The sequence below is a fragment of the Megalopta genalis genome, chromosome 12, assembly GCF_051020955.1.
Source record: "Megalopta genalis isolate 19385.01 chromosome 12, iyMegGena1_principal, whole genome shotgun sequence".
In the NCBI taxonomy this organism is placed as follows: Eukaryota; Metazoa; Arthropoda; class Insecta; order Hymenoptera; family Halictidae; genus Megalopta; species Megalopta genalis.
Genome location: NC_135024.1, coordinates 10699252 through 10713140, shown reverse-complemented (window position 1 = coordinate 10713140; position 13889 = coordinate 10699252). Strand labels below are relative to the sequence as shown.

General features: G+C 32.6%; 1 protein-coding gene across 1 annotated transcript in view; it reads right to left on the bottom strand.

The window, feature by feature from the left end:
- Positions 1–357: 357 nt before the first annotated feature.
- The window catches only part of LOC117219107 (dynein beta chain, ciliary), a 60084-nt gene continuing 46552 nt past the window's right edge, over positions 358–13889 (bottom strand). Inside the window, exons 40-55 of the mRNA XM_033468002.2 lie at positions 13338–13507; positions 12637–12857; positions 11581–11857; positions 10875–11150; positions 9278–9683; positions 8511–8827; positions 7226–7358; positions 5110–5391; positions 4384–4590; positions 3875–4076; positions 2898–3029; positions 2331–2503; positions 1593–1703; positions 1322–1495; positions 994–1142; positions 358–700 (exon numbers count right to left, since the gene is read on the bottom strand). Of these exons, the coding sequence (XP_033323893.2) occupies positions 406–700; positions 994–1142; positions 1322–1495; positions 1593–1703; positions 2331–2503; positions 2898–3029; positions 3875–4076; positions 4384–4590; positions 5110–5391; positions 7226–7358; positions 8511–8827; positions 9278–9683; positions 10875–11150; positions 11581–11857; positions 12637–12857; positions 13338–13507 (3525 nt within the window). The 3' untranslated portion in view covers positions 358–405. The remainder of the gene's footprint in view (positions 701–993; positions 1143–1321; positions 1496–1592; positions 1704–2330; positions 2504–2897; positions 3030–3874; positions 4077–4383; positions 4591–5109; positions 5392–7225; positions 7359–8510; positions 8828–9277; positions 9684–10874; positions 11151–11580; positions 11858–12636; positions 12858–13337; positions 13508–13889) is intronic.

Sequence of the window (13889 nt, the reverse complement as noted above, 5' to 3'; positions counted from 1 at the left end):
AGGTAAGCTCCCTGCTGTTATGTTTTTATTAGTTCCGAAATTCCGCAATTTGCCTACAGGTGTCATGATCGGTTTAGATTCTGGCAATTAGATTCTTAAATTCGCGGCAAGATTTCGAATACTTTAAAATACGAAGTTATTAAATTCCCGAACGCGTTTAACCGATAACGAAGACTATTATGGAGGGAGATAAAAACAAAAAACGTTATACAAACTTATAAACAGAACTGTTTGAGGATTTATGATTTACAATCAGGCCATAACGCTAGTTTATCAATGTTATTGAAGCTATGGTAGAAAAGAATACGACATTTGTATACTCTTCTAATTTCCCTATATTTTTATTATTTCCATGAGTAAGTAAATAACATTTACTTCAGTTAATCATCAATTATTGTAATACATTTATATTTGCAATAAAATGGCTACTCCAGCAAGAATCCATTTTTCTGCTTTCTCCTTGGTTTTCAAATTAAAAGTCCACACATAAGTTGGTCCGCGAGATCGGGTTTTGTATACAGGACATTCATACATATTTCTCAGATCTTGCTTATCCTGCGTGATTGCTCGTACATAAACGACTGGCATTAATGGATATAATTCTTTGAATCGAGAATCTACGATGCTGGAGGTTTGCGTATCCCATCGTGCACCATCCATATATAATCCATTTATGTATGCTCCTTCTCTTGGCGCTGATCTATAAACCGGGATTACAAAATTTCAACGATCATTATTATATCGAAGTTGGGCATTGTTCAACTGAACTTTGATTTGAACGAGTATTAGAGTGAGTACAAATAAATAATTATTTGGATACTCTTCAACTAAAAGGCAAACAAAAGTGTATGATATAAAATAATTTAATATTTTATTTTTGATGTTATAGTTTATTTTTAAGTCTTTGCACACGATGTTTATCCGTTTAAATTAATAATAGAACACTATGTGAGAGGAAATAAATCCGAATTAAGCAAAATTGTGAATAATTACGTGATTTCTTCCTTGTTTTTCCTCAGGACCTCGCAGTATAGACACATCTTGTCCAATGGCCATTCGTTCTTGCGTGCGGTTTGTTGCATGATTGCAGTTAAAAACGATTGTGGATTGAAAAAACCACCCAACCATACTGAACTAGGAAGCTAAAAGTTAATAATTTCTTCACTTTTAGATAATTTTACATTTGATTAATTGTTCTTATCATGGTATCTCTTTGCAATGTATGAAATTGATGTTACAATAAAACAAATTGTTTAATTAACTTACTATTATAGTGTATTCAACTCTACATATTTTTTAATTCATTGGAATAATAACTTACACCAAAATCTGTCGTCCAATTGGACAAATCATTTATTCTGTTTAACATGTCGGCAAACCAACTATTTAATCCTAAACTTGAAGGATATGCTCGTTTTGTCCAAGATGGAGGAACGGCGTCTATCATTATAAAATTTTCTAAATCTTCCATTTCAGCATTAATTGTTAACTCTCCCTGTTATAAAATAAATTTCACAATATTTCATTATTGCAGATATTACTCCTGATTAATATTGGCACGAGTTCATTTGTCACGTAGTATTATTCATTACTTTCAAGCCCAAATCCAATTCTCGAAGGGATCTTCTAAGTTCTTCGCACAGTATGTTCATTCGTTCACATTCTTGCAGTGCTACTGTGACAAAGGGCGTACGATCTTCAACCTAATATTTTTCAATGTATCATTTTTCAATATATCACAGAAAAGTTACCGAAAAGTTGACTTTGAGCATGATTTTCAGGGTGCAACCTGTTTTGGGAACCTGTTTTTCCAAATTCATTGACGATCCATGGTTTCCTTAATACTTTTAATCCCTCTGGGAAGTACTACATGTACCAACAATACTTAAATTTGATTTTGGAAATGATGCTCAAGGTTAATTTTTGCGATTACTTTTTTTTATATTAAATCTCCATCGATCAAAAGGCGTTGAATCTCGTTGTAATAGTTGTGGCATATAATTTTGAAACTCCTTATACATGTATAGGGGGGGGGGGGTCTAAAATACATAGTTACTGAGATATTAGCAAAAGTAAATTACGTTGTAGTAACTATGTATTTTGTATTTCATTTAGCGTAATACTTTTTATATATAATTCAACATTTTATTCGAATTCGAGAAGAAATATTAACTGTTTTATTTAAAAATGCTAAAATAAAAACGATGACTTAAATTTTTTATTTCTAATTTTGTATACGTGAAAATTTGTTCAATAGAGGTTTAAGACAATAACTTATACGTCATTGAACACTTATAAAAATACATGTACAAAACGAAATGCTCGGTTACCTTGCCATAGAGTTCTGACATGTTAAACTCTTCTGGTAATTTATCTAATAAATCTTCCAAAATAATTTTTATTTTGTCCTCCTTCGACATGTCTCCTTCCGCATCGCCTACACTTTGCGACAGCATTTCCAATAACGTTTTAAACAAGTTTTCGGCGGTTGACGTTAAGAATCCTAGTCAGAGTGTTGTATTAGAGAAACGTAAATGGCCTGACCATTAAATAATATTTTGAAACTATTCATGCACTTAATGATACAGTATTTTAGCAGATCGAGTGCCGCGTCGATCATATAATATCCTAGACCACAGGGCTCGGAATTAACTAGCACGCAACATAAGGATGGTGAGGGCTATCCCTCATGTTGCGTGCTGGTTAATTCCGAGCCCTGTCCTAGACAAACTAGATGTTACTCGGATTTTTAGAATATAAAAGAGTTAAACCGATATTTGCTATGGTAAATCTTAATTTTCCAGTTTCGAATTCATTAATCTAATGATTTTGATATCGCGGGATTTTCTAGGAGCTGATATTCGACACTTAACGTGTTAAGAGCGTTAATCCATTACCAATTTCGGCGTTTGGGTGTAGACCATAAAGAACTGGGCTTTCACTAGGTAGGAAATCATCTACATATTGGTGGTATGCCGAGTAATCACTATTAGGCGGCACCAAGAACTCCGGTGCCAGGTATAATTCACCTGAATATAAAAGAAACAATAATTTTCAGTAATTTTAAGTTTAAAAGATTGCCGCTTAAAATAACGAAAGCCGCATCATATTATTTGCATTTTATAACTAGTCGTCAATATTATTTAAGTAATAGGTACAAATAAATAATGGATAATAAAACAAATTTGTTCTTTAGTTCTTTTGACAATGAGAACAATATGGCAATACAATATCTTTTAGGCTCTCTGGTGTAGACTTTCAAAATTGTTTAAACTTGTAAACCTCGATTAGAAAGTGATTTTGAATTCCATGAATGCTATTTAAAATCTTTGAGTTATAAGTAGACTGCGGATCTTTATACAAAGTAATAATTTTCTTGCAAGAAACAACAGTTCAATAAGAAATTCTTTCTTCTCTTAATAATTTACAAAATGTTCATAATTTTTCAATGTTTCGTAATGCTTCTAATTGTGACAGACAACGTTCGTTTTCTGGTTGTAATCTTCAAACCTAGAATGGTTTCTGACACCAAAATAAATTGTCTGTTTTTGGCAGTCATAATCGTTATGCAGACATTTTTTCACATATTTATAAACCTAATACATTTGTGATGATTGAACGTGTTTTTTGACGAAAATGTTTGTAATTTTTGTAAGGTCACAATCAGAAAATTTGATATCGCTTTAAGAAAGCTTTCGAATGGATTGAAATGAATGGAAATTACGAATGGAAAATCAGAGTTGTAATCAATGAATTTTACATCGACAATGATGTAAAACGATGGGTAATATTATTATTCGTAGACGACGTCTGAATGTCAACTTTGCAGTTTTAAATATAATAATATCATAGTTTTATAATAAATATTATTTACCTTCGACTAATTCCGGTTTCAAGTACACCATTAAATATGTTCTACATAATCGTCTGTCCCAATCGTCTGTTATGTGACCACCATACATTATTTCACCAAATAGATAGCGAAGATCTTCCCATGGCACTTTGATACTGTTCTCCAAATAATTGAACAACACCGACACACTGATCGTCAAATCACCAACATTGAATGGATAAGACTAGAAAAGGGAGAGAATAAATACGTGGTCCCATTCAGTGCTATAAATTTTATAATAAATAAATTATGTTGCACATATGTTCTATGTATAATACTTATACTTTAAGAAAGTACGAAAAATATTGATATTGTTTGAAAGTACAACATCAGAATACTCCCTTAATTCTTGTACTTTTTAAGAATTCTAGAAAAATTAAATTTATTCAAATATATCATAATAAAAATGAATTATCTAACATCAGTTAGACATGACCGACGCGTCATTAATATTTAACATGTTACTATTAAATTGTTCAAAAAGTTGGTACTCTATTCCATCCCTGGGCACCGAATTTTCTGCGTTCAGCAAGCACAGCATGATAATAACACAGAGCAAATAATATAGTTTTGAACTCGGTTTCTTTGCTGCAGGATTCTAAAGTTTCTTGACTAAAATTGTCCAATGCTTTGTGAATGTTTGCCTGGATCCCTGAGGGTGGTTCGTTCGTGATTTTTATAGCGGATTCCAGAATTCCCTGAACATATGAAACAGTTAATAAAAAAAGAGGACGTACTGTTTCCAATAAAAGTATACAAGGGTGTGAATAATTATAGTAAAACTATCAAAGTAACATTTACATTTTTAGCGATATTTTTGGCTATATTAAAAGCAATAGAAAATAGAAATATACAAGTATAGCCTTTTTTAGTTTTTGTTTAAATATCGGTAAAAATGTCAAAGTTACCTTGAGTTTATAACTATCCACAGCACTTATAATTATTCAAACGATCTTCTTTAGCTGAGACATTCTGTACATTTAAAAAAAAACTTAAGAAAATATCGTATTTGTATATATTTATATGTATATTAGAAATAATAGAAAATAGAGATATACAAATATGGTATTTTGTTAAGTTTTCGCTTAGATATCAGTAACAATTTAATTAGTTACTTTGAGTTCATAATTATGCACACCACTGTATATCAACATTTTTCTTGAAATAATAATTTTGCAAACGTTCCACAACATTTTGAGATCTGAGAGTCAAATTACCTGCGGTATCAGCGATTCTCGAGGATCTGGGCTGGGTTCAGCACTAATAAACAATCGATAATCGATATGAGGATTTTCTGATAATTGTTCCATTCTTTTTTCTAACGTAGGCAACCATTTCTTCACTAAATGAACGTTTTGCAAAATCACCCAGTGTCCTTCGTTCGCCGAAATAGTCATCGCTTCCTCGGCCACTGGTTCTTGTCCTTGACCCAGTGACACATTATGGAAATTTCTGCCCTCAAATGTGAAACCCAATTGTTTTCCCAGTTTTTCAACATCCTAAAGATTCGCGCTGTTATTATGTCTGTATTATACTGATTGTGAGCCTTAAACATACTGGACAATTCTCATACTATGACGATTTCAAATAACTAATATTTGTTATACGAAAAAATGTTTCAGATAAAAGTTACATGGCTTCTAGGGGGATATATAGTATTCTAATTAGTCTTATGTTATTTTGCTTTTTTATCAAGATACGCAAGTCACCTTCAATTTTTTAAATGGAATAGTTAATGTTTCTTTCCGAATTCTCAGATAAAGCATTGAATTCTACATAAAAAAGTATTATACCAAATAGGGTCTAAGATTCATGATATAAGTTTTATTTGAAGCTATGATCGAACTGCCGAGTTACGAGACTCACCCCGTATATCAGGAAAGCGAATATTTAATATCAGTGATTTTATTTTGAAATTTATAATATACGAGATCTGTTCCAAAAGTACCTGACCTCTGCGTAGGATATTCTCCGTATAAAGAGCAGGTATGAAGCGCTTGGGGGGGGGGGGGGTCCTTTAGAATTACCTTTACCGATTAACGGAAATTTAAAACCATTCAAGCGACAGCAATACGCAGTTTTGTGAATGTGAAATTTCCCGAACGTTGCATTACACGATGATGGAGCGAGTCGAGCGAAGAATTTGCATCAAGCTTGATCGTACCTGTTCGTACCGTAGACAAAGCATGGCATTCTTCAGCTTCGGCAGCCCCGGTATAGCCTGGATCTAGCCCCGTACTATTGTTGGTTATTCCCAAAACTGAGAAAACCATCGAAAGGCTGAATGCAATGAAACTAACTGCGACGCAGTTGCTGCCAGCCATGAAAGAAAAGAACTTCCAGGTTTGTCAGCAGAGGTCGGATACTTTTGGGACAGATCTTGTACAGTGAGCAACGATAACATTCGGACACTTTTTAAAACGCAATGACTGTTTTCAGAATGTTTTAAAAGATGTTAGACTATATGTATTTAATTGAAGAATCTTTGACAAAATTTTGTAAAAATTGCAACTGGCTGGGATGACAACAAAAATGAAAAAAAATCATGTTTTTCCAATTTTTCTAGCTGAGCTCACAACGAACAATGCGTTGTTGAAAAAACATCATTCTCTCATCTTTTCGGTTTAACATTTCCAAAAAATTCAAGTTACTTAGTACAATTTGAGAAGAGTTGTCGCGTTTTAAAGGATATCCGAATATTATCGTTACTCGGTGTATAACTGCAGTTTGATTCAGCTGTTCACATTTATCGAACAATTACATTACCGTGTAGACTACTTATTTATTAATTATGAATTAATAAATAAATAGTTATAATTAATTAATAATTAATAGTGAGCATTTGTAAGGTTGCACACTGAATCTTCCTTTTGAATCGGACATCCAAATTGTCTCTGTTGTTAACAAAGATAGAAAAAAGTGGCGAAGGTGGCTTTGAAAAATGTGAATAGTATGAATTTTCATCTTGGAGATCATTTCAAGGTTATATGTAGCTTCATAGATCGCTCAACTCGTCTCGATTCCGAATACATCTTCGCATCGTAAAAAAACAGATGTGGGCATCAGATGCACATCTTGATACCAAGTCCATCTTTGCCACTTTTTCCTACCTTTAATAGTAACATAAATAATTTAGATGTTTGATTTATAAAAAACACCCCGTATATTAACCATATTTTACTGGATTTCGTTTTCTGTCAGAAGTATCATTTTCTGATACGTTAATTCCTGATTGATCAAATGTTCAAATGAGTGTTTTAGCACAATTGATTAAGAATTGTTTAAAGGATTTAAAAATGCTACGAAGTACGTAATATTTGCAAAATTATTTACCTTCAGAGGATCGACACCTGGTGAAAGAATAAAGAATACAGGCGTAATTGAGCTCGTTTCCTCGAAAGATTTGTGAAAAGGTGGAGATCTAGATTCTACAAATTTTGAACCCAGTTTTTCCTCTACGAAGCACCTACAAACATTTTTTTAGTTCAGTCTTCGTTAATGGATTTATTAATTGCTAGACTGCGAATCTTTGTGCAAAATAAAAATTGTCTGTATCTGTTGCAAAAAATAGGAGCAACTTAAAAGTCGAATTTTTTCCTTAATAATTTTAGTAGGTCGAAAGTAACATATTGGCATTGTTAAATATTTTTAATCTTTCAACTGTTTGCCGTTCCAAATACCCATTTTTTTTTTTATAAATGCATAAAATCCGCAGTCTATTAATTACTCTATTGCAGATAATTAGAGTTATTATATGATCGTGTAATAATATGAGGATTAAAATTGTGATATAATTGATAAAGAAGACGTTTCTCATAAATATTTATTTTGAATTTTAAAAACAAAATGCTAACAAGTTACGCCACGCAATTTAAAGTTGCTGATTGCAATTAAACTCGACGCATGTTATAGAGTACGAATAAATATTCGACTTGTATTCTCTCATAACTGCCATTCTGTTTATTTAGTAACAAAAACAGTTCCCACGATTTAGGTTCGAAAATTTATTTTATAAAGATGTTATATGTACAATTGTGGGGGTCAAAAACACAGTGGTGTAAGTCTCATTTTTCTTATTGCGAGAATCAAATATTGTTGTTATTTACTGACGATTGTAATGTTTAATGTATCGTTTAACTTTATAGTTAATTTATAACTTATTTCACATGTCTTTTTAACAGTTGCGAAAATGTGCTCAATATCACTATGACTTGAACCCCTTCAATTAACGAGGGTAGAACAACTGCTAAATGTAAAAATTGTAGTGTAATTCTTTTATTAGAAATATGATGACAACGAAATTTTAAGAAATTCAGAGATAGCGCTAGTATAGCTAATATGATCTCCTTTGCTAATATTTTCTAGATTATTGAATATGTTTTGTTGAAAATTTGTTAATGTACATTATTCACCGAGATGATAAGCTCAATAGCTTGTAATATTTTAAAATAGTTTATAAACGAAGAAGATGGAAAAACGATTCATAATATTATAACAATTAAAATCTTTCTTATCCCAATAAGCTTTATCATAGAACAGTGAATAAGACATACATTGAAGTGCTTCACTAAAACTTTCTACTATACATATCGTTGTGCATTATTGTCAATAAACAAACCTGAGCGCGTAAGTCATTCGATCTAGCCTAAGGCATCTCATAATGCACAGTCGTTGCAGAGCAGTTTTGTTTTTCCAGTCCTGCGGAAAATTCTCGCGCTCCGGCGTTTCTGATTCGGCGAACTTTTTCCATCTCTTCGCTGCACCTTCAATATCTTTCTCTAAATTTCGAAAGTCATCCATTTGGCTCAAATATTTGATACCGCCCCAGCCAACGTTTGTCAGAAAATCTACAGGACTGGTTAGATCGATCATGTATGGAAATCGTAGAAGAAAATCGAGCTCGGATTGCGTTATTTCTTCCGATTGCATAAAAATCTGGAAACGTTTTAATCGCGCGGTACAACAAAATTATGTCACTTTGACGTCATGTATTTTATTCCATTATTATTTACGAAATTACTATGAAACATCTTAATTTATAAAAATGAGATTTGTTCAAACGTTATTTGCCAGCGTCTTTTTCTTTGCTAACCGGTATTTTTTATACAGAAGCAATTGATGCTGATACAGTTTGAAATTTGATGCATGGTACAAATTTAATATTTGGCAAAGTACATTTCTGAGATGAGAAAAGTGCAATTTCATCAAAATAATCGATGAAGAACATTGTTAAATAAATTGTATAATTGTTAACGATAATGGTTTAATGGTTTAATTATGGTAACAAACGCACAGCTACATTCTAAAATGTAGAACTGAACACAATTTAAGAATATTGATATATTAGGTTTAGTTCGTCAATAATGTAAAAAAACATAATATTACCTGAATTGTCATATGACAAAGAAAAGTCAGTTTGTCATTTTCAAATAATCCTCTGCTCGTGTAAATGAAAACTAAATAGGTGATGCTGTCGATCAAATTGGCGACACGAGTTGGCAACGCCTCCGCTTCCTCCGCAAATCGAATGGCATTTTGGAAAACCACACTGAAAGCCTTCAGGGAGAATTGGTAGAGCATGTTGATTTTGCTGAGATCATTTAAAACGAAGTACAAAAGGCTAGCTCTGGTTGCCACTATGCGATAAATTTCTCGAGCTTCGTCTATTTTCAGAGAAGTCACTTTAGCTTCGGCGACCTTTATTTGAATTTCCGCGGCAGTCTTCTTTGTGGTCTCGAGGTTTATTACCAGGTCTACGTCACTTAAAATATTTGGTCCTGCTGTTGATAATCTTTAAGAATAATTATATTTTATGTAAAATGACTGAGCTATACTCCTCACGCGACAAGAAGGCACTTTTGTGCTTACATTCCCCCTCTTACTAGCTGCCCCACTGCCGCAGCGGTCGCTATTGGTCGACTATTGGCGGTCTTCATCATGGTTTTAGATCAATAGCGATAGTTGTGGTAATGGAGTAGCTAATAAGGGGGGCGGTGATGTAAACACAGAAGTGCTATCTTGTCGCGTGAGGACTATACGCGCGTCGAAGTTTGAAGTAATATTGTTTTTGTTAAGGTAAAGTATTAGAAAGTCATGATCTGCAAAGAAAGTGCTATAATAGTAAAGGTTTCCATTTTCATTGACAAACACTATTAATTATTTATAATGAACTCTGAATAGAATAAAACAAAATTCATCTCAGTAACTTTAATATACTAATACTAACAGCTTATGCTATGTAACTAATCTTGTAGACAAAAAAATTTGAACGAGAATTAAATTTCAGCTGTGATGGAATTGAAAAACTTGTAATTCGTTGAAAAATTACGTTTGCTTAGGGCTTCCATACGCTTTCGGTAGTTGAAAAAGAGAAATTTCGATTACAAATTGCAATAACAAAAATTTCAAAGAATATGTTTTCTCCGATGAATAGTCTAGATCACTTCGATGCTATGTCGTCGAAAAGATTTGTTTGAATTTGCAAAATAATAATAAATGTTTGTATCAACGGAATTTTTGTAAAACACTCAACGAAACTGAATATAATACACCCAATTTTTGTTTTCCCTTATAAAAATTGATCATGCTCATTAAGTACACATAAACGAATATGTCAAACCTAAAGCGAAAGTTTAACAGTTCTTTTAGAAAGAATTCCGAAAAATTGTTTGAAAAATGGTATTCGAAATCAGAATATCCTTTTGAGTTAATTATAATATTTGTTAATATTTATTAACATTTTTCATTGTACCTGGAAACGCGTTAGTTCATCTGTAGACCTTATTGGAATATGTGAAAATTTCAATTAATTATCAAAAATTGAATTATCAATTAAGAATATTTATATTCGTAGTTCAAATAGACCTGATACCGTTGTCTGAGTATTAAAGAAATCATCAAATCATTAGGAAACTTGAGAAAAATATTGTTTGTAGGATATGCTATCAGTTGAATGGAATAAAATGCTTCAAAAAAGCAATACCTGTGCAGTAGGTCGTCCTCCAAAACCTTTAACGTTATTTTAAATGTATTCTGTTGCGTGGTCAGCTCTGCCTTTTTGGATTCTAAATCAGGCCTTTCAGCTTTAACGACATCCCCTAATAGTTGTTCTTCCAAACCGTCCTTTGTTACGGTGAAATTGATTAGCGTGGTCTGTGCCTGTATCTCGGGCTTGTAATGAGGATTGGCCAATTTTGTTTGTAGAATCAGCCGAAAGTTGTGATCGTAATCGATTTCTTTGTCCCAAATTCTTATAGCCCTTTAGAAAAATATGTTGCATCGAATGAAATTACTATATCTGTAACCTTTTACACTAGCATCATTGTATAGATTAAATTTGCGATCGTACAATTTGATTGAAAAGTTCTACTACTAGATAATACTACCTTCCTAAGAAAAATTTGTTCGTAACACTTACGGAATTGGTCTTATTATCAACTAGAAGATAGATGTAAAGAATGAAGGTTAATTTATAATAAATTTAACGGAAGCTTTGACAATTTTTTTGCTTGATAAACAAATATTCGGTTGGTAAACCGATCTTGCTTCGTTTTTGTTTCAAATTGTTTTCATTTGAAAACCTTAGTTATCAATCTAATATATATATATTATTAGCCTATAAATTGTTTTCATTTGAAAACATTAATTAACAATCTAGTATTATTGGTCTACAAAAGGCAGAAATATACCTTCCTTTTTTAATTAAATCCCGTTTAATGACAGGGTCCAATACAGGATCAATTCCTTCCATAATGTTCTCAATTAAAACGGTTTCTCCATTTGCGATCGCGATCTCAACGACGCTTAAGTAATTGTGTTGAGTCAGCCTGAGCACTTTTAAGTCGTCCCCATAACGGTTTTTGATCCATTTCAATCCTTGCAGCTGCGGATCTATCATCAGCGGCCATCTTGACGAATTCATTAAAATCGTCGCGTTCTCGGAAGACATCTTATCGTTTGGAAGCCCTTAAACAACGCGTTTTACGTTCAAATTTACTGCTTATTAAAATTAGTTAATGTTTGGTAAATCCCTGATGTATTTTCGTCGAATTTCGAATGTTTCGAATTTTTTTCGATGAGAAACATATACCTTGTCGTTTTAAAAAAGAGAAATTAGCCTTGAAATTTCGAAAACTACATTATGTACAAAAAAAAGAAAAGAAAATACGACATCACCACGTTTTTTCTCTTCTACAACTTTTCTATTTAATACTTTTTAATTAGATGCATGATTTAAAAGCACATACTTTGAGGTGTGCAAGTTATACAATCCATCCTGTACATATTAAAATTACATTGTAGAAGTCTAAAGCATGATTGAGATAATAAATTGTAACAATTAAACGAACCGCATTTATTCATTGGACATATTTCCTGGAAATATGGAACGTTGGGTGAATTCAACCCTTTCCTTAGACGCAACAACATATTTTAATTCAAAGGGTTAACTATTTGCACTCGAGTGGTGACTCTGAGGCGCCTCTAAAAATTGTTGAATCACGTTTCAAACTCCAGAATAATTTACACATTGTCGTATTTATTTATATTAAAAAAAATACTGTTAAAAGTATAACTGTTGTATGAGCCACAAGGCTGCAAGAAATGCACAAGAAATGCAACAAGTCATATAAAATGGAAATACTGTAGATCAGAAAGACTGGTCTGGATTTAGAGATAAAATGGCTTCGAGTGCAAAGTGTTAATAATGCTAAATAACATAACGCGTAAACATTTCAAAAAGTCACCTTCGTTGTTCCATTGAGCAATTTGTGCATCGTCAGACAGTAATCCCAAAATGTCCAAGTCTGGAGTCTTTGGTATTTTCACATCTAAATTCTCCAAAAACGGCAACCAATTGTTGTCCATCAAATCACGCCTGTACTTCCGTGTAAAGCATCCCATGTATGAAAGGAATGCTGTCACAAGAAGAATATCTCCCGGCACAGTTACTCCTGAATTTTTCAATCTAAATGTATTAAATTGATTAATCTTTAAATGCTGCATAATTTCCATTCGTTTCAATAATTACAGCTATCTAATGGCTTTTATTTGTTAGAATTAAATTTATAGTTATCTTCGGATAATGTTTATTTGTTTCATTGTTTAATTACATAACAATTTTTTCTAAGGATTATTAACAATAAATGTAGTCGGAAATTTATTTCGTATATACAGGGTGTTCCAAAATTTACTCAAAATCAGAAAACGAGGGGTTCCTGAGATCGTTTGAAGTAACTTTTTCTTTAACGCAAATGCAATCCGCGGCTTTGTTTACGAGTTATTAACGAAAAACACTGACCGATGAGTGGCGAGCTCTCAATGCAATCTGCGGATTGCATTTGCGCTAAGGAAAAAGTTATTTCAAATGACTTCCGGAACTCTTCATTTTCCGATTTTGAATAACATTTGGGACACTCTGTATATTGTTGCCTAGAAAATTACTAACGTTTCAACGGTCTCAGTCCAACGAATTTTTTCGGACGCTAAACCGTTAACCAATCTGTTTGCAAGATCGATAGTTAAGGCAGTGGCGTCCGCTTCATCCTGACATTTCTGTTTCTCTTGCAAAGCTGTATTCATTCGTTCACCCAAAGCATCGAGCACTTTTTGTAGCTCCTACAAATTAATTGGAATGCTCAACTATTCTATTATCTCAGAAAAATTACGTCTCTTTTGTAATTATAATTACGTGCAATATTATATAACGTATGGCAAGTATTTAAAAGGTTGTCTTCTTCTCCGACTTTGATGACCTTGACAACGTATTTCAAGGTCTCCAAACTCGGCGAAGAAGGCAACATTCTCAATAATTACACCTTATGTGCCAACGAAAATTATTATATTCGTACAATCAGAGAGCACGCAAACTTTTAAAATCAATTGAAACCATTCGATTGAGTCGAATTATTATAAACTATAATTACAAAACTTATTATAACTTCTTAATTACAAAATAAAAAATTTCTCTGCGAGAGCTCAGTTTTTTCAAAAATTAATC